This window comes from Rhinichthys klamathensis, unplaced genomic scaffold, assembly GCF_029890125.1.
Source record: "Rhinichthys klamathensis goyatoka isolate OS25496 unplaced genomic scaffold, OSU_Roscu_1.1 h1tg000082l_1, whole genome shotgun sequence".
Lineage (NCBI taxonomy): Eukaryota > Metazoa > Chordata > Actinopteri > Cypriniformes > Leuciscidae > Rhinichthys > Rhinichthys klamathensis.
The window spans coordinates 1421818-1444477 of record NW_026606624.1 but is presented as its reverse complement, the minus strand read 5'-3'; the positions used below and the strand labels follow the sequence as shown (position 1 = coordinate 1444477).

Here is a 22660-nt window from a genome sequence, read left to right as displayed (position 1 = left end):
TACAGGACGTAGATGTCAGCTGGCTGGCTTGCAAACTGGGATTTAGGAATTAGATTGTACACAAGGCAATCTCCCTATAAACTGTAGGGCTGTCAGGGGTTGATACATTATAATGCTACGGATAAACTGATCTCAGTTCAGAAGTATGGCTGAATCAGTGATAGACAGATTTGGGGAAGCTAAATGTAGCTTCTCAAGGTACATGCTTCTCATAACATAAAATAGTTCAACTATAGTTAAGCTTTATTGAAAAAGCAAAGAGCTACACTTCAAACTACTAAAATAGCTCACTTTGGTGGTATTTAATTGCATTTTTAACACATTAAAACAGTGAAGAGCAGCAGCATTTAACAAAATATTATAAAGATTTTAATAATATTAAATATTGTAATAATTATAAAAATAATAATTCTTATTGTGACAAGGGGTAAATTATATTGGGGGTTCCTTTGTAACAAATGTAAATTGGAGAAAGAAATTAGAAAATTCCTTATAAAATCCTTCCTAAAATCTCTCTATTTCTAAATATTTTCTAAATAATTTTTTGTGGTTTTGTTGAAGAAACAGCTTCCCATTTATTTTGTAATTGTCGTATAACCAATAAATTTTGGGTTGACTTAAGTTCTTATTTTTAGTCCATAAATGTGACCCACACCTTCGTCCTCAAGGGTATCTTTAATAATGAAAACCCAAAGCTGTTGTTTTTTCTTGCTGAATTTATCTCTTAGACTTAAATAACAAAAAAAAGGGAATTTTCTTTTATGCATTATGACAATTTATTCAAAGTTATGATTTAACCTTTCTTTTTTCTGTATATAATTACATATTTTGATGTACGCAAATCCATGATATTTATTTCCTGTTTTTGTCATTATGATTGTTCATTGTAAGAGATACAACCATGCTTAATTTCCCTGATCTTGTATGTATATAAGTTAAGCAAAAAAACCTAGTATGCATAAATAGTTTATTTTAATCATAATGTATTTGTTGTCAGTATGTTTGAGAAGTGAGCCGGTTTGTGATCTAATAATGCATGGGGATAAAACAGAAATGCATCAGTTTAATCCTGACAAAACTGGACAGTGACACAGCAGGATATTGTGTTTGTGTCAATCCACTGGACTATAGTAGCTCTGCAATAAAACACAGAGAGATTGGAAAAAATGGCATCAGTGCATATTGCCACTCCTCATTGTTAGCCTTGCAGACAAGATGGAATTCAATCAGAAAACCCCAGACCCCAACATTTATTCATGGTTTATTAGGGACTTTGTATATTCTATCCACTTATCTCCCCCCCCCCCCCCCCCCCCCCCCCCCCCCCCAGACCTAAACAGAATACTCAGATCAATCAGAAACCATGGTGACAAACAGGCAGGGAACAGAGGATGACACAACTAATAAACAAACCACAGAAAGTGGACCTAGAAACACAGACATGAACAAAACAGAAAAATAGATAGCCTAGTCACCTATATTTTTAGGGCTGGTTGTGGTTGGACATGAAGAGAAATCCTCTCTAATGACCAAAACCTTCAAAGTGAAAGAAATGGTACTCTCCATTCTGTTTGTTCACAATTTCACTGAAGCTTTCAAAATAGGCAAATTATAGTTCCATCAGCAGCCGGCTTGATTCTTCTTTCCTGAGCTTACGAGAAAACTCAGAACTGAACTCAGAAAGAACATTGTAGGCTACCTAATCAATTTTTACTCAAAGCACACAAATCAAGGTGGCTGCTTTTGCAGAAAATGCTGGTAGCAAACAGGTTTGGGTTCTTATGTGGCCTATAAGAATGTGTATATGCAACACAGACTCATTGGAAAAACCAGCCCGTTCTCATCCCAAGGCGTCATATACTGACGCTTTTCCCAAAGCGTCTATATCCAACGCACATGGCACCCTTTAGCGTCAATATGAGACGCAGATATATGGCGCCTCCTAGTGGTCTAACCCTAACACTACCCCAGACCTAAACCTACCCATAACCGAAGCTGTTATATTGACGCTAAAGGGTGCCATGCAGTGGCGGATCTAGAAAATTTTATATGGGGGGGCAAAGGGGTGGCAAGAGGTCTTGGCAGGGTGGCAGGGGTAGACGGTACATGGGAATCCCTATATGTGAATTGCTTTAACAAAACAAACACAAAAACACTTTTAATCATTATTAAATGATTAACGTTATTGTTTAATCATGCCCTTACACACTACAAAGGTTTTTAGGAATGATTTATTAACAAATCCCTCTGAAAATATCTTCAGAATACTGCTAAGTGTATAACTGGAAAGTTTGGTGTACATAGGTGCTACACAGGCTGAGATGTTTGTACTGGAGAATGACAAAAAAACTAATTTTGAGAAAACAGCATTTAAAGATTTGTAATGTAAAAATTCATACTTTTTTTAGTGGAAACAACTATTTACAGACACAATATCTTACCAAATCATTAGCAACAACCATACAAACCACCTAAATCACAGCATTTATGGCCTTCAACTGAACAGAAAAACAGTCAAAAACGCATATCTAAATGTCAGAGCACGTCACGTGATGCATCTGAACGAATCACGTTGTCAGAAATTGACATCAGCCAATGAGATTTCGGTTTTAGAGTTAAATGCCCATTGTACTTTCACGATTGGTTGCTGATTAAAAGGAAATGACCATATTTGGATACGACAACAATGTACAGGAGAGAGAGCTTTCCAACAGAGATGTATGTGATGACATTGACATGCAGCGATCGCGGAGCAACATGTTGATTTAGAACGACAACTTCTGTTGAATTTAGGAGAATACTGACGCAAATAGACAAAGTGTAGTAAACTAAAGTCCTAAATGTGTTTTTTTGGAAAAAAAATTTCACCACAAGTCTGAAAGAAGACATGTTATTGAAGACAAATAGCCCAAAATCTTCAAATTAACCAGTGAAAAAAACCCCGATGTTTTTGTGTCTCGCCTTAAGCTGTTCTTGTCTTTACTAAAATCAAAATTAGGCTAATCAAAGGGAAGAGTGCTCTTACAAATCACGAGGGAGCGAATTGACCGCTGATTTTGGCTAACGTAATAGACGCGCTGTTTTTGCTGATGCTGAATCGTCTTTAGTATACAATACATTCATTACAAATGTAACTTTAAGTTAAACGTGTGTGTTTAAACTACACCTGGGGAAACTCACTTCACCTTCAGAGGCTCTGGGGAAGCTCACTCTCTCCAGTCGGGTTGCAGGGCCACCTCACCGCAGCAGACTGACTCGCTGTGTGTGTGTGTGAGCCGCCAACGCCGCTCTGCACGTTTGAATCAGGGACGCAGGGGGGAGGGGCTAATAATATATTTAAAATTAAAAATTAAATTGTTCACTTTTGGTAAATGTATTGTTTAGTTCACTGTTTTGAGAAGCTTGTGGACATAGTGGCAGGTTGTTTTTACAAGTACAGTTTTTGGTTTATCAAAGTTAGGGGGGCAGCAGGGGGGGCAAGGCTCTAGAGAGGGCTCTTGCCCCCCTGTAGATCCGCCCCTGGTGCCATGTGCATCAGATGTAGAGCGTCAGTATATGGCGCTTTGGGATGAGAATAAAAACGTAGGCCTACCTGTGGCAACATTTTTGAACATAAATGTTCACACACAATTATGATTAGAGGGGCAGAGTATGGATTAATAAAGAGTTTTTTTCACGTGGCACTTTGCACAATTATGTTATGACCTCAAAACACTTTTTACCATAGTGCATGATTTGTAAACGAATATATTTTGGAGTTTGCGTAGCTCAGCTGGTAGCCTACTGTAGGCTACTTGACTGAAAAACAAGTCACGATAAAAGAGCTAAAATGCCATGGTTCCGATTACCAATAAAACATTGGAGTTTGTAGGCCTACGTATAATATGACCATACTCACGTTAATCTGTTCCGGAAAAAAACTAAACACGGTTTTAGCGCCACTCCCTGGACATTTCACTTTGAAACTGCCACGAAACGTGTGTGACGCAACATATTTTGCGTTTTGCAGAAATGTTGCCACATGTAACTATGTTTTTCTAATGAGCCTGGTTATATATGAGGGTGTTCTGCCTACATGCACTCGGCAGAAAGCTTTTTCACTATTCACACATACTGTTCTGCACACAGGCAGAGATTCATGCCTGAACGATTTCATTTCAAGAAGTTAATGAAAAATATAATATTTAAATGAGCAGTGAAGAAGACATCTATCAGTAAATACACTCTTAATGTTCCTGTCACTCAACATTCAATGTATCTTTTATGAGCAATGGCCCACCAAACCTCATTAAGAACTCATGGCATATGTTGCTTTCAAATTGACAGGATACAGAATATAAACACGAGGAAGTCTGCTCCCTTCTAGTCAATCAAAAAGTTAGATATGAAGTGGTCGAGGACGAATTCAGACATCCTGAGCACCTCTTGAATGAAGCATTTTGAATACTTTTATCCATTAAAGTGAACTAATTGCCTAGATTTGGCTGTACAAAAAAACCAAATAACATTTTTCTAATGTCAATCATATTCTTTCTACAATACAAATACACATGATACAAAGAGAACAGGGCAAAACTTGAAAATAATGGTACTCTGAACATGGTTATAAAATGTTTCACTAGTGAGTGCTACTCTTCAAAAACTATACTTGGTAGCCTATCTGGTCCATTATTTTAAAGTGAAAAAACTTTCTTCATTTTAAAATTACTGCTCCAGATCACTAGTAGTTTTTGAAGAGTGACTAGCAAACATTTGAGTAATTAGTGATACATTTTATGACCATGTCTCAGTTTGTAGTAGCTGAAGTGTTAAAGAGATAGTTCACCCAAAAAGGAAAATGATGTCATCATTTACTCACCCACACGTTTTTCCAAACCTGTATGAATTTCTTTCTTCTGCTGAACACAAAAGGAGACATTTTGAAGAATATGGGTAACCAGTTGATGGACCCCACTGACTTCCATAGTAGGAAAAAAAAATGGATGTCAATGTGGGCCCCATCAACTGTTTGGTTACTGACATTCTTCAAAATATCTTCTTTTGTGTTCAGCAGAAGAAAGAAAATCATACAGGTTTGGAGGGCGAGTAAATTATGACCGAATTAAATTTTTTGGGTGAACTATCCATTTACTACTCACTTGTCCAGCATCACTTCCAGCATAGTTACCCATTAATGATGGACCATTATTCTAAAGTGTTACCGAGAACAGATATTTGGCAGTAAATATCAAAAAAAAAACATTTTTCTAATGTCAATCATATTCGTTCAACAATAAAAATAATACACACAATGCAAAGAGAACAGATTTTCATTGCATTTTATTGAACACTGAGGCATTACCACACACAAAGGAGTATAAAACCCAGCAAAACTGAGAAATAGAAAAAATAAAAAAGACACTTCTTTATTAAATAAATGAAATATGTGCTGTAACAAAACAAAATGTGGGAAAGGAAAGAGGGGAAGGAAGTTTAAGTAACAGTTCATAAACGGTGTGCTGTCATTTTCAGTTTTGCCATTTAGGCGACATTCGCAACGTTCGTATAGTCAACTAACTATGAGAACATTGTTTTGAAAATATGTGTTTTTTATTAAGTGGATGATCAAGCGTGGGGATGGTGGGAAGAATTAGCAGCCAGTACAAGCCGCAAAAGCACATATTTCACAGACATCCACAGGCACAGATGCTGAAACAGACAAAACAATAACTCAAGTTAGTCAATGTTATTTATTGACTGTTTTTGTATTGTGCACATCACAAATTAAAAAGTAAACCAAGACTCCTACCTAGCCTAGCAAAGGACATTGTTGCTCCTTTCTGCATGCACAGTGGCACAAACTCCTGTGGCAGGGTTGGATTGGAACATACAGAAAAGTAGCTAGTCTTGGCCAACCGGGGGTTTTGTCTTCGTGGTTGTTCGGTCAACTGCTGGAGAACTTTCACCGAGTCCAATGAAAAGGAAAAATCGCCTTCCTGCAGGTTGATGATTGTAGAAAAACAACTGATGAGTTCAGTGCATCAGGACTGACAGCTGCATTTAAACTTAATGAAATTTGTATGATTGATTCTTTATATATGGCTCAAAGGAGAATTCAATAGTCATATTAAACACGTTACAAAATGAGGTCAGATGCAAACTGTCTGTAAATCATATGGAAATAAGTATAGAGGATAATTGTGAGTAGTACGTTTTTAATAATAGAGAAGCAGTAATGAATGATATTAAACCTTGAGCTTACCTGGACTTGTACAGCCTCACAGACCAGGCAAAGAGTCACGACGAGGAAAGCGACACACAGGACGGTCTTCATGCTGGCGGGTTCTTTCACGAGAATGATTTAGTTTAGTATGTTTTTCAGTTGTTGTCCCAGCAATCTCTGCCTTTCTCCTCGTTCTGTCTCCTCTTATAAAGGAAACGGTCCCGGACCAGCAACCTATCAGAAGCTATCACCGTTTCTTTGCTGTTAATGAATAAAGAGGATACATTTTACAATGTCGTAAAACAGAATTCATAAATGCTACGTGACCTCGTCTGTAGTTGTGACATGCACTTTTATGGATCTTCTAGTTAGCTTTGCCAAGTGGCCTGTTCTTCATTCTCTAGTTAGGGTTAATTAATAACCACACAATACGCACACAATAGTGTCTTTGTGTTATGAGCAAGTTAAATCCAATGAGAATTCCAATGCAAGCAAATATCAAAACAATAAAGCTACACCTTTCTTTTTGTTATTAGGCTATTCTTCCTTGATCCTATGACTACATTTTCAGTAACTAAGTACCCTTTTTTGCAAATATTACAATAATGATCTCATACTTCATTGTGTAACCACCATGCTTGTCTTCCTCTAAGGAAGTTTCAAAAGTGAAAACAGACTTTCTCTGGGCCCAAAGTGAGTGATCTATATGAATCAAATATAAAGAAGATCATAACATTGCTTTGAAGGGCACTGTTTCACAGCTAGTGGGTCATGATTTAAAAATGTTCTGAATGGGTAATGGACAGCAAGAAAAAATATGTAACTAACCATAAAATCATCACAAAATCCACTGTGTTTTGGTACAAATTTATCTGTCAGTTGTCAGTCACATGCCTAAGAAATAAAAGAAATACGGTATTTGGCCCAGTGTTTCTTGTATGTGTTAGGCTGTTAAATTACGATTCTGTTGTTTGAGCATTTAAAATCATCAAATTTATTATGATAAATGCCAATTTTTTTTTTTTCAACAAATACCGTTCAAAAGTTTTGAGTATTCAGTAAAGCATTAAATTGTTCCAAATTGACAGTAAATACTTTTATATTGCTACGGAAACTGAAATTCAAATAAATGCTGTGCTTTTGATCTTTGTCAAAGAATCCTTAAAATATATCACGGTTTCCACAAAAACAAAAATATAGCAGCAACTGTTTCAACATTGATAAGACATGTTTTTTGAGCACCAAATCAGCATATTAGACTGGTTTCTGAAGGATCATGTGACACTAAAGACTGGAGTAATGATGCTGAAAATTCTGCTTTGCCATCACAGAAATAAATTACATTTTACCAACAAAACCAGTTGTTAACGACTGGTACTGTACAACAAAGCAGATCTGGTTTTTGAACAAGCATATTCTTGCCGCATGTCCCCTGGATAATGTTTTAACTAAAAAGAGAACTTGAGATAATTTCATTGTACAGTTATCACATCACAATTATGTAATAAAATCAATATGCTTTCAGGGCAGGAGAGGGAAGACAAAAAAGTTCATAAACAACCATTAACTCTTTCCACGCCAGCATTTACCAAAAAAGTTCCCAATAAGCGTCAGCATTTTTGATTATATTCACAAAACTTTCATGACCCCCAGAATATTTTCTTGTATGAATATTTAAACAGTCAATATATCAAAAGAAAGAACAGAGCCTCAAAAAATCAAGCTACTTCTTTATTAAGCAGATTTTCTTCTTCGCTTGTTTTTGGATCCATAAATGCTGTTCTATTTCAGAAGACCCGTAACAGCGTACCATAACAGTGAAATCAGGGACCGCCGGAAAAACTCATCAATGACGTGGAAGCATTGTGTCATAAATCCCGGAAAATGTTGTCAGTGGTGGGGAAAGAGTTAGTAATCATCATAATTAAAATAGTCATTTTATGTAAATATGTACAAGTATAAAGGTACTTTGTTCAGACAATTGATGTCTGTCTAGTCTTGATAAACCCTTCAATCATTAATCAGAAAGTTTCTTCTTCAAGTTTCATCTTCTTCATTATGACAGCATGATGTCTGTTCTGACACCCTCTCAAATTAATACTTTCAGTTCAACTACACAACATGTTTAGACAAATGTTGCACAATGTGTATTTTAAAATGGTGGTATAAATGGTCGAAAGGGACTGTGATGGCGCCCACACCTGATGATGCAATTTCATTTCAACATTGCAACTGCTTATCGACCAAGCCTCTTCCGTTGTCATTATACGTGATGATTGTCATTGCAGACACGCTCACATGTGACAGCAGACATGCTCCAACATGCTTCTAACACAACACACGTATCTCACGCCAATCCGGCACATATGGACTTGACGCATTGAATTCAAAGCTTGTGTTTGTACAGCGGAAGCTTCCCATGCTTAAATTTGCTATTGCTTATCAGGGCTCAGACATAATGATCATTATTTATTGTGTTTACTTAATATTGTGAATTTTCTCCTCCCTGTGAAGGTGCGTTCTGTTTTAAAACTGCTTTATGACTTAATGGCCCCGTAACTGCTTTGACCTTTGCATCCGAGAGCATCCGAGAGCAGCGAGTAAGAAATCAGAACATAAATGTGCTCTACATTACAAGTCTCTTTGCCCAAATATACAAATACAGTGGACTTGTTATGAGACTTCTGTCTGGTTTCACAGACAAGGCTTAAGCTCAGTCCCAGACTAAAGTGCATGTTTGAACTTTTTTAACTGAAAGCAACTTGCACTGACATATCTTATCATTGTCAGTGCCATTGTTTTGTCTCAAGATTCACATCAGTAATTTTTGCCTTAGGAAAAAAAAGTTTTTTCCTAAGGCATGTTTATGAAAGCTACTTAAATGTCCTATTGATCTAAGGCCTAATCCTGGCTTAATCTAAGCCCTGTCTGTGAATCCAGGCCCTTGAGAAACAGTTAGTTTATACATTTATAAAGTCTATCCCAACAATTTTGATTTTGAATAATACAAATAAAATTAAATAAAAATCTCCATTATTAATTAATTGCATTATTTTTAGAGATGCACCAATACTAAATTTCTCCACTGATACCGATAGCCGATTATTCAGAATGACATCTGCCGATACCAATACCGACAGTTCGATTTTCTTATGAAAAAAACCCCCTCCCAAATAATGCTGTATACTATACATGATGGAACCCTCTCCTTTGGTACATTTATAATATTAGAGGTTAAAATTAACAGCAGAGCTATTATATTTAAATGATATTTATTTTCAGATATAATAATATCTGTATACCCAAGATATAATAATTACTGTATACCCAAATTAATTGCACTTAAGGTAGTTTTAATACACACTTGTCTTCATGGCAAATCTATTCAAACATACATGTATAATTAACAGTAAAGAAGCTTTTTTATAGCTAACTAACGAACTGTGAACACTGGATAACTTTCCTGAGGTAAATGAAAAGTTAAGTTACATTGTTCACAAACTCGTTTATTGACGTCTTTCCTCAATTGAAACATTGATTGAGCGATTACATGAGACATGGTAGCTATATTTAGTTAAGTTGTACTGTATCTTTCAACATACTTTTGGTGTTCATGCATGTTTTTTCATGCTATAACTTGAATTAAAGTGGAAAAAACACTGCTTGACCTGAAGTGCTACAGCAATCTGTCACGTCACATTTAAAAGCTTCAAAATGCATGTATTGTTTGAATTTTGTGATAAAACGGACAGTATTTGACAGCTGAGACCTGAACCTGCATTATTGGTTTATGAAAGCTTACATTCATGTTATCACTTAATTGGTAACCCAATCAAATATAATGGACTCAAAACTAGGTTTTACAAGACACAATATCAGGAGAACATAATTCATTTTTGTGTTATTTCCTTTCCTATGGCCCTGCTGTCACAGGAGATGTAGCATATTTTGTGTTTCTCTTTTTTTATACATCATTTATTGCAATTGTGAACATTTTAACACTATTGTTAAACAAATTGCATATGGTCCATATAAAAGATTATACAGAGATGAAAGGGAAAGAGCATGAAGAGCATTTACAATAATTTTTCAGTGAAGTTAATTTCTAATCTCATTTTAATGATCAAATGAGATGCCCCTTGGGGAACAGAAGTCCAAATAAGTGCCAAAAATCTGTCCCTATAAATTTCTATGATTAAACCTGTCTCACATGTCTTCATAATGCTTGACTTCAGGCCAGTTGTATGGAGCAGATCTTGTGCCAAATGTGCCAAATGGCCTCTATATGGGGGAGGTAAATGACAGCTCACATGAACATCACGTACTGTAAATCAACAGCTTGGGAACAAATTCCACCTCTGAAAACAACACAAATAAAGTCAGAATAGAACAGAATAGAACATCTTTATCGAGGTGCACAAAGAAATTACATTTAACTTGTAATATAATACAAATATGTAAATATTTATGTGAAATGAAATATAATACTAATATATGTAGCCAAAGAAAAAATATATGACTGGATATTTAAAGAAAACAAGTTTAGTTAAAATGACTGGGAGACTGATTTCTAGATTAGTTCTAGATTCTAGAAAGGTTAGATTAATATTTGATTAAATATTCAATAAAAAAATGAATAATACTTTGTCCTTTAGAGGTTTAAATGAAATTGTAAAGGCTACAAAGAATTTTTTATATTTCAATAATATATTTATTCAATTTCAGTAGTACAAATTCCAATATAACGACATTAAGTATAAATTAAGCAAAGGAAAGAGGTACAATTAATCAAGAACTTTACCCCTGAACTTCATTGTCACAATATGGTTACAATAGATAATGGAGCCAATTGTAGGTAATAGGCTATAATCAAGATTGTAAAACTTGAAAGTTCTTGAAATAGTAATGAATGTCCGTTACTCTGCCAAAAAGGAATTCCATTTTATACAACAGGGTTTTTTTGAGTCACATATACTGCAAAATGTAAATGGATTGGAATGATTTGGAATCTACATAAAAATGGATATTAAATCAACAATATTGTCCAAAATAGCTTATTTCATAGTGGAGATTGTTGCTGTTTTGAGAGCTCCCAGCATGACTTAAGTTATGCAGTTACTTTTATAAGATTATTATTTTCTTATTAAAAACAAGATCATTATGCATAAGTATTTCTAATATTATATAATAATATTAATACTTCTTAAATACAGATTTATCTGAAAAAATTATTTGGCAAAAAAGCTACAGGTTTCATTTTACTATGCAAAAGAAAAAATGCATAGAAAAACAAAAGGATCACATGGGGAAAATACTACACTGACTACAACAAAATTAGTTATTTATATTTCGTCGGTTCTCTCTTGTGTTCGCATGTGTTCATAATTTCTTTGTATGACAGCCTGGCCAAAAAATATTGGCATGTCGCGTTATCACAAATAAAACTATTGACTCCAAGCACAACTAAGCACAACATTAACACTTTTTTAATAATATTTGAATAAAGGGTGAAGATGTCCATTTTCTTAGGCCTGAAAGATTATGTATTTTCAGTCTTCTTTAGTCAGATGCATTTACATTGTGACTGTGCCTCAGAGGCAGTCAACTCTATCTACTGGTGTGAACCAAATGGCCCATATATGGCTTAAAGAAACTGATGGGTGTGAATGACAAAGAAACAGCATTGCTCAGAGTAGATTGCAGTGTAGATCAATCTCCTGTGGGAGGTCCTAATAGTTTTCATGTAGGCTATCCCCTTTGTCTTCATGTATAAAGTTCTGTCACACAGACAGAACTTTGGGTTAATATTCTTTGAAGGCGGACACCCTAACATCGCTGCCGAAGAACAGTGCTACTCAATACATTCTTCTCTCCACAAGAACTCTGGTCAAGCTTACTTATTTTATGTATTGGATAAATCTAATACATTGGCGAGCCACCCAAAAAAATCTTTTCTGCTTAATCATGTTAAGAGCTCATCTTTTTTATTTAAATATGTTTCTTGATTGTCACCTACATTAATGGGTTAGTTTACCCAAAAATGAAAATTATGTCATTTTAATTAGTAGTTACTCATCCTCATGTCGTTCCAAACCCGCAAGACTTTCATTCATCTTCGGAACACAAATTAAGATATTTTTGATGAAATCCGAGAGCTTTTTGTCCCTCCATTGGGAGCAACGCAAACACATTCAAGGTTCAGAACGGTAGGAACGACATCATTAAAGTAATCCATGTGACTCTAGTGGTTTCTCCATGTGATCATAATCCACTAGAGTCACAAATAATCCATGTGACTCCATGGTTTAACCTCAATTTTATGAAGTGACGTGAGTTCTTTGTTTTCGCAAAAAAACATAATTACCTCAAAATAATACAAAATAATGTTCTCTAAAGGGCGTTCACGGAACAACTTCCGGTCTTCAGTCAACACAACACGCATGCGTCGTGGTGCTCCCCCTACTGGATTGAAGGTCAATATTTTCGTAAACATAGAGGTAAATTATGTTTTTTGTGTGCAAACAAAGTACTCGCGACACTTCAGAAAAATTTTGGTTAAACCATTGGAGTTACATGGATTACTTTAATGATGTCTTTCCGTTCTGGACCTTGAATGTGTAAGTTGCATTGTTCCCAAATGGAGGGACTACACTGGAAGCTCTCGGATCTCATTAAAAATATCTCCATTTGGGTTCCGAAGATGAACTAAAGTCGGTAACGCTTTAGATTACAGCCCGGAAAGTACTGTGTAATTAAGAGGAATTTACAGTGTAACTTTCTGTGATTATAGTGTACCTATAATAAAGTACTTACATGTAAGTATAAGGGAACAATATGTAAAGTTTGGGGTATAAAGGGGTAACAACCAGGAGAAATAAACAAATATTTATACTGTAAGTATTATAGAACTAAGGGCGGGGTACTTATTCTACTATTATGATACAACAATCTTACATTTGGGAGCAATTTAGCGAGAACATAAGTACCTTTTTGTAATAATTGTTTACCAAGGCAATACATTCTGTATAGGCTTTTTAAAAATGGTAGGGTACATATCTATGCATTTATAATATGTATATATATATATTATATATATATAAATATATATTATTTTTTGATTTTTTTTTTGACAGCAAAAGTGCAGATGTTTGGGCTAACATGTTTCAATGCAAGAAAAGCTAAGACTATTGCAATTTCTTTTTAATATACTGGGAAATATATCTGGTTTCATGTGGTTACAGGGTAAGCTTGTATAATAAATAAAGGTTTCCGAGTCAGTGATATAAGATTGTGTATGCATTTTTATTGTACATACCCTGTAACTACATGGAACAAGAGGGTAACAAGCACCACTTTAATTTACAGTCCGCAATGTCACACTTACCCTGTAACTACATGAAACAAGAGTATCTTTCCCCAATAATTAAGCAAAAGTTGCAACAGTTTTCAGTGCACTTTTGTTAAAAATATTACTTTATAAATGCATAGATATGTACCCTGTAATTTTTAAAAAGCCTATACCGTATGTACTGGTTCACCATTATTTCAAAAAGGTATGTTCTCGCTAAATTGCTCCCAAATGTAAGATTGTTATATCATAAAAGTAGAATCAGTACCCCTTAGTTCTATAATACTTACAGTATAAATATTTTTATGTTACCCCTTTATTCCCCAAACTTAAAATATTGTTCCCTTATACTTATATTGTAAGTACGTTATAGGTACACTATAATTACCGAAGGTTACGCTGTAAGATCGCTTTAAATACGCAGTATTTTCCGGGCTGTAATCGAAAGCGTTACCCAAAAGTCTTATGGGTTTGGAACGACATGAGGGTGAGTAATTAATGACATGATTTTAATTTTTGGGAGAACAAACCCTTTAAAAGAAATCTTTAGTTGACCTGACAAGAATTGATTTAACAAGATATTTCACATTAAGTGAATGATTAAATGCAAATGGGCTAAACTAAGTCATATTAATAAGATTGTTGAGAGAAGTCAAAAATTCAAATAGGCCATGTTGTCTTTTTTACCTTTTGTAAAAAAATAAATTCTACACACAGATAATCAGACATAGTTCCTACACTACACAGTCACAGAGCTTGTGAAATCTTTCACCTATCAGAATGACAGGAAGCGGTGACAACGTGCCCAGGACGGTGACTCACATCATGGACCATTAATTGAGCTCTTGTCCTCTTGATCTTTGCACCTGAAAAGGAAACATGGAAATGAAAGCTTTAGCATATGTTCTGCCAGGAAGACTTAATTACTTACTGTATACCTTCACATCTATCCAATCATGTCCTAATACTTTCTGTATAAAAGATCGGCACTAACACATGTTTGAGTTTGCAGATGCTGACGCAACAATTACCTCCACCCTCCCTCACCACCACCAGGACCCTGTCCATTCCTCCCCGGGGGTCGGCTGCGCCCCTGCCTTCGTCTTCAGGCAGGAAATGCAGATACCCTCGGATTATGCACTACGGACGGGGCCAACGCCAAAGAACTTAATGAATAATTGCTTGCTGGGCTGTCAATAAATTAATGCTTTGTACATTATTCTATCTCCCGAGTCTTTCTGGTAGAACATGAGTCTGATTCATAAGGGAGTCAATGCTGCCTAGAAAACGGAACACGTAAGGAAATCAAGGAAGATATATTTATACCAAGATATATATATATATATTAGTTTACTATTTGCATTTTACTTTAGCTTACTATTTGTTACACAAAACTTGCAATGGGATTCATTTAACACAAATAAATAGAAGCTTTCATTCTAACACAGTAATTTGAATGTAAGAGGATGTGGTTTATCATCAACATTATATTAATGTGTAACACTGATTTGGCAGCTAAACTTGTTGACAGCTTTTTTTCCCCCTTGTTCAAATAGTCGGTCTGTAATCAGCCATAAACAACATCAAACACTAAGCAATTCTGTATTACTTTACGACTGGGGCGGAAAAAAAGTATTAACATAGTAATTCGAAACGTGAGAGATAATATATCAGTCACATCAATGTCAGCGACTGTGTATATTGCATTGTTTTCTTTTAGCTCAAGAAGAAAACACCAATGAAATATGCTAATAAAGCTTTAAAAAAAAATCAAGCTACAAACTGGCATGTTTTCATGACTAATGTTACAGCCACATCTCTGAAAAATTCAATGCTGTAATCATGCCCATGTGGACCATGATTTCAATGCTAATTTATTTTGTATAGAAAAGGTCTAACCTATCCAAAAGAGGTGATTTTGGTTTATCAGATAAACCTCAAATTTAAAGTATTTGAAATGCATCTATAAAATATTTAAGGAAAATGACTACAGTATAAAAAATATACCCATATTTTATGTCAGTCATGGCTGCACTTTAGCTGAACTATAAAAACTTTTCAAACACATCGGTGTGAAATGTTCTTCTCCCATGGCCCATCTGTGGAAAAACACAGTTTTACAAGCACAGATGCACGTCATGAGATCTAAATGATGTTAGATGCTAATATGTCGCATGCTCTTTCTAGACTGTCTAGTTGATGAATTGCTGATTCTATAAATGTGGGAGACTTTTTCTTATCTTTCATAATGTCCTCACTGTGTTGTGTTGTCAAACTGAAGCCGTAAAAGAGACAATCACCTGTGAGTGGGGTTACAGTATCACACATTAAAGCTGGTGGTCACATACATATCCCAAATTATGATTAACAGCGGAAGCCCCAAAACAGATTTGTACCTGTAAACTTCTGAAGCGCAACTTATGGCGTCGGAAGTAGCAGAGTGCGCCATGGCGTAGCGTAAATATCAGAAGTACGTCACATTAAGTTGCGCTTTAGACTTATCCCCTTAATAAGGGCCTTCAGAAGGCTGTTATTAAGCAGTTTTGCAATGTAAATGCCCGGAGCAGTGTGGAGCTCTTTTATGATGGATAGATGCACTTTTATGGACTTCAAAACAGAAACAGCCATTCACTCCCATTATAAAGCTTGGAAGAACCAGGACATTTTCAAATATAACTCTGATTTTATTCGTCTGAAAAAAGAATGTCATATACACCTAGACTTGAGGGTGAGTAAATCATGGGCTAATTTTCCTTTTTGGGTGAACTAACCCTTTAAGTTTGAGACCATTAGTGAAAATGCTTTAATTTATTTATCATTATAAGTTATCAGCATAATTCGAGTGAAAATTTGATTTTTTTTAGTATGTTGCCCATTTGGTGTAATGACAGCAGTCAAGCTACTCAAGTACCTGATGAATATGATGCTTAGATTTCATTAGATTGCTTAGGTTCCTCTTAAGATTTCTTTCAATTTGATCGTTTAAACTTACTGTTCATTCCCAGGTTTAAACATTCAGACTTTCAGTGTGGTCTCAGACTTTTGGATCCTTGCCTTGCACCATCATCAAATCCATCTCTAGCCCTGCTGATAGATTCATTAGAAACTTAATGAACAGGGGATTCATTGTGACTGCCTCGGACACCTTGTGCTCAAAACAGAAGGCCAGCCTGAGTCATGATATGCAAATGGGTTAGTTAACTGAAGATGACTCAAGGTTTTGGATTTGGGACTGATCTCTGCTGACAACAGTGCAAGAGTCGATACAAATTAACAGATGAATTCCTTCCAACGACTGAAGCGTTTAACGGCATGCCATGCTAAAATGCACTCTCAAAAGCCAAGTGTTACTAGGCAAGCTTACCTGGATTTGAATAACAACAGCACTGCAGTGTTACAGTTGGTTAGTAGTTGTCAGGTCACGTACGTGCTGTAAATATGTCTAGGGGAAAGAATGAAGAAACTTGTGTTGTGACTCATATGATCTTGTTTTGAGGGTTCCTCAAATCCGTCCCTGGAGGGCCACTGTCCTGCAGAGTTTAGTTCAGACCCTGATCAAACTCACCCATCTGCAATTTTCTAGTAACTCTGAAGACCTTGATTAGATTTTTCGGGTGGGTTTGAGTAGAGCTGGTCCTAAACTCTGTAGGGCAGTGGCCCTCTAGGACCGGTTTTGAGGGACCCTGCTTGTTTACCTATAGGCAATATATTTTACTCTGAAAGCTTGTATGCAAAGCAATAAGTCATTAGAGTATTTACGTTACAGTGATTATACCAGGGCGAAGGGGTATTGTTGTGCATGTAACCCTCTACCGATTAAAAAAATAAAATGCGTCTGGCAAAAGAACACTGTTTTGGTTGTGCATTTGCGTCAGCTCCACTCTTCTGCGTGGATGCACATGGTTTACGGCACCGATACTGTTGTTGTAACAGCACATGCATGTGCTGTTGTTTTGACTTACTGGATGTTTTTAAATAAATGACATAATGGTTTACATTACAAGTAGTTAACCTTAGACATAATGATTGCTACTCTGATAAAGTCAAACATTATATAATCAGTGTTGTGAAAAATTCCTGTTAAAATGAACGCATTACAATATTGTGTTACTCCCTAAAAAACTAATTGCGTTACTTAAGCCGCGTTTCCACCGCAGGAACTTTCCCCAGGAACTTTCCCCAGGAACTACTTTAGGGTGGTTATTATCGGTGTGTTTCGACCGCAGGGACCAGGGTCTTAAGGAAGTTCCGGGTTCAAAATTTCCCCCTCAGAAAGTCCCTGCTCACGAGGTATAAGGTAGTAGTTTTTCAAAGTTTAGAAACTTCGGGGGTGTGACTTGGGCGTTGAACAAGCTGATTGGTTGAGTTCACGCAGCATTTCACTTTGAAACTGTCGCGAAACGTGCACGGTGCAAAGTATTTTGCATTTTGCTAAAATGTTGCCACAGGTACGTTTTTTCTAATGAGCCTGGGCTGAGGAAAATTTTCATCTATGGGTCGCTTTTAAATCCTTACAAATCAAGCCAAGGTGTGTTTTTTTTTACAACCGGTGATTTTTATCTCTTATGTTATCCTGAAGGTGTTTGTATATTTGCATCTGTTTCTTGAATAAAATAATAATAAAAATAATATAAAAAATAAAAAAATTATTCATTATTGGTTTATCAAAGTGTGTCTGGGTAAAGTAAATAATCGGTTTGGAAGATGGATTGTTTTTGTTCTCTCTTATTAATTATGGTTATTTATATAAAAAAGTTACATAGTTTTAAGGAAACTATAAAAACAACTTTTTAAAGATAAAAAAAAAAAAAACTATTCATACCTGATTCTGATTCTGACTCGTAGCACTGGCACTTTGGTATTAATTAATATATTATATTAAAAAAAATTCTAGGCTGATTGTGTTGTGCATTGTCATCGACCTTTTTGTCTTAACGAAAGTTTTAAGATATTACACAGGTAAAACTATAATTGTAAACAGACATTAGTCCCTTTTATTTACTCCCCCAACTTTTTTCACTTTTTATAATAAAGCAAAAAAAAAAATTTAAATGCTAAAAAATAAATATATAAATAAAAATCTTTAAAGATGCCAGCAAGTTTGACAAAAGAAATGACCTTATCCCAGCAATGTCAGACCACATCTGTGCAGTATAGATTCTGCTAAGCCTTCTGAATGGTTCTCATTTATGATTTTGTTGTGTATTGTGTGTTTCTTTGGTTGTCCTGGAAACGTTCACAATAGAGAATTGTGCCCCTCCAAAAGGTTATAAACAGGTTTTGCCCTTGTGACATAAAATTCAATAACATTTTTGACAAGACTATCTGCTAAACAATAACTTTGTCTTAAGGATGCTGGTCAAAGAAGATAGCGTGTCATTTAAGTGCGTGTTATTAAATGTATCGGTGGGCACTGAAATGGTTGTAAATCTGTATCATTGTACCATGCTGTTCTTGGGTTCCCCCTGAATCAATAAAGTGCTATCTTATCTAATCTGATTTTATGTAACCTTATGTTCTGTAGGGTTAAATCCTGCTTTGAATAGGGGGAAAAAATCTGACATGTTTTCTGCATACTGGTATGCTATTTCCATTATAACATTTTAATGACGGTAAATTTAGAATTTAGTTGTGATGATCTGATATTGATGCTGAGATTGCTCCAGTTCATTTGGTGGATAAGTTAATCAATCACATAAATTTGACTTGACAGAGACATGTTAGTGGTGCTATGCTATGTGGCTTTCCATGCGTATAAAAGCAAGCAATGATAAACAAATTAACATGCATATGGACATACAATTCAATCTCTTTTTCTCAGCGCTCATTGCATTTCACTCTTTGCTTAGACATACTCTGACTTCTTTTGGTAGATTCTCAATAATTGATCTTTGAATTATTGCATCTAAATGGCTTTTATCAAGCCCTCTGAATTTTAGTGTTGGTTCTGTTGCTGCATTACTGTATATATTAGGGATGTCCCGATCCGATCACGCGATCGGAAATCGGGCCTGATCACGTGGTTTCAGACTCGATCGGAATCGGACGTTACCTCCCGATCAGGACTCGGATATATGTAAATTAGGGGTGTAACGGTACATGTATTCGTAATTATTGAACCGTTTCGGGACGAGGCTTCCGGTTCGGTACGCATACAAACCGAACGATTCCTAGGACCATTTTCCTGCAGACAAAATCCGCGCTGGCGCGATCACCACAACGTTGCGCAACATCAAATGGCAAACGTAATGAAACTGCGCTTCTCATTATTTTGTACTTAACGGACCGTTTATCAGTTCGGACCAGCAACATCTGTGCAGCGCGAGATCAAGCGACACTGTGCTGAGAGATCCAGTAAAGAAAACATTTGAGTTCGCCACTGAAGTAATAACATCGCTGCGAGATCTAGTGAGAAGCATTCACATTTCTCCGTTATTAACCGTAGATCTCTATTAGATCAAACAGCGCTGACGTGGGAACCAGGAGAAACATTGTGCCGTGAATGAACATGGATTTAATGTTGCACTTCAAAACTCAAATATTATATAAATATATATTTAAATGTTATTTTTAATGTGATTACCAAAACATTATTTGTTCATCCTTCAAAGATTACCCCATTTATAAACCTGAAAGTTTCAAGATGTAGGAAAACTCAAACTTATTTAAAAATGATTTTTTTTTTATAAAAAGGAAATTTCTCTGTCATTTCTTTCTTTTTGCTGTATCGTATCGAACCGAACCGCAAATTTTGTGAACTGTTACACCCCTAATGTATATATATATTCTCATTATTTTTTTATACACTTTTAAAACATTTTTATTTTTTGTTTACATGCCTGCCGGGTATTTTAAGTTGAGGTGCTATTTGTTTTTATATTAGACTTTTTCTATATTTACTGTTGCACTAAAGACACTAAAATAAAGATTTTATGTTATTTATTACTTGATTGTTCAAGCTACCTCACAGAAGTGCTCTATTTGTTAACAGAGTTGTTGAATGTTAAAATAAGGTGAATTAAATAAAAAATAAGGAACATCCTGGATCTGTTTTTTCTCTCTTCTTTATTCTTTTTTTATGTATTATATAAGCAGATAAGCGGATCGGGACTCGGTATCGGTAGATACTCAAAGTCAAATGACTCGGACTCGGACTCGAGGGCAAAAAAACCTGATCGGGACATCCCTAGTATATATTAAAAAGTAATGAATATTACTTTTGTTACATGAACTCCATGTATTGCTGATTCTATAGCAATCAGAATAGTCCAAAGAACTCAACATATCTGAACTGTGTGGTTTTCATTGAGCAGAGCAACACAAGTGTGTGTCTAATGTTTTGCTGTATACATTGAATACAAAACAGTGTTGTCAACCAAATCTAGAGTACTCTATTTCTCCAGTTTAGATAGATTTACATCACATATAGATATTTTCTACTGACTTCCTCATCATAAAGGGCTTTCTGATGATATCCGTTAATCTTGTACACCTCTATTATATATTTTATTGCCATTGAGCACATGCACATTCTTACTGTCAAAGTATAGTCTAAACATATAGGCCTAATACATTTAAATACACTCACCCATAAACAACTCTTACAAAAAAAAGACTAATTTTATACTAAAGTAAATTTCAAGTATATTTTTAATTATACTTTATGTAAGTATACTAATTTCAATGTACTATAAGTATACTTGAAAGTGTACTGTTTCAATACTTGGGACTAAATTGGCCCACTTTTAGTGTAACAGCACTCTGAGTAACTAGTTTACAACTAAGTTTTTTGTTCGTAGACCTACTGCAACTATACTACAAGTGAATTTATTGGTACACTAATAGTTTACTAATCAAATACTAAAGCACAAATCTTAGTTTATGAAAGTACACTTTCAAGTATAGACTATACTCTCAGTAAACTACTCGTTTAGTAGTTTTATACTGCAAGTATATACTTGTAAGTTTGTTGAACTTAACATCATACTTATATTTTACTATTTATTTTTGCACTTTAAATTTCGTATACTGAAAATATACCTTTAACTGCACTTTAACTCTTAAACATTTTTTTATTCTAGCTTCATGCATCCTTTTTTATTAACACTTGAATGTTGGTAAAGTTAATTAAAAAGGCAACACTTTAAACAAAAAGCTGGGGAAACGATGATCAAAACACAGATGTAGTAGATAGAGTTCATCATCAACACCCCAAAGATTCAGTCGTTAACCCAACATTTCTTTCAGCAACGTTCGGCAGTTTTGATTTACATGCTGGTTTAATGTTTGATGATTTATTTAACATTTTTCTAAGCAGTCTTCTACCACTTGTTTCTGCTTCTTCTTCACCTGTGTATTTTTCTTGAGATTATGTACTATTTCAGAAGATGCGTAATAGCGCCCCCTACCGTATAACAGTAAAAACTTGAATAGCCAGAACATTCTGTCAGTGGAAGGGGAAGAGTGAAGTAGGCTACAGTATTTGACGTAAATTCCTATGTGCACTACCAGTGGACTACACAAAAATTCAGATACTCAGAATTAGAAACATATCTGTTTTCTTTATAAATCAATATTTTCAAACATCCATCCATCCATCATCTTCCACTTATCCGGGGCCGGGTCGCGGGGGCAGCAGTCTAAGCAGAGATGCCCAGACTTCCCTCTCCCTAGACAATTCCTCCAGCTCTTCCGGGGGGACACAGAGGCGTTCCCAGGCCAGCCGGGAGACATAGTCCCTCCAGCGTGTCCTAGGTCTTCCCCGGGGTCTCCTCCCAGTGGGACGTGCCCGGAACACCTTCCCGGGAAGGTGTCCAGGAGGCATCCGGAACAGATGCCCGAGCCACCTCAGCTGACCCCTCTCGATGTGGAGGAGCAGCGGCTCTACACTGAGCTCCTCCCGAGTGACCGAGCTTCTCACCCTATCTCTAAGGGATCGCCCAGCCATCCTGTGGAGAAAGCTAATTTCGGCCGCCTGTATCCGGGATCTTGTCCTTTCGGTCATGACCATAGGTGAGAGTAGGAACGTAGATTGACCGGTAAATCAAGAGCTTCGCCTTGCGGCTCAGCTCCTTCTTCACCACAACAGACCTTTACATCGACCGCATTAC

The 22660-nt window shown here is 35.9% G+C and overlaps 1 protein-coding gene across 1 annotated transcript; it reads right to left on the bottom strand.

The window, feature by feature from the left end:
• Positions 1-5302: 5302 nt before the first annotated feature.
• Positions 5303-6396, bottom strand: si:ch211-220m17.5 (guanylin family protein). Its single transcript, XM_056251338.1, has 3 exons — positions 6242-6396; positions 5789-5975; positions 5303-5688 (listed from the first exon to the last, which is right to left on the bottom strand). Exons 1-3 carry the CDS (start codon positions 6311-6313, stop codon positions 5630-5632), a joined length of 318 nt encoding a protein of 105 aa, XP_056107313.1. The 5' UTR covers positions 6314-6396; the 3' UTR covers positions 5303-5629.
• Positions 6397-22660: the final 16264 nt, after the last annotated feature.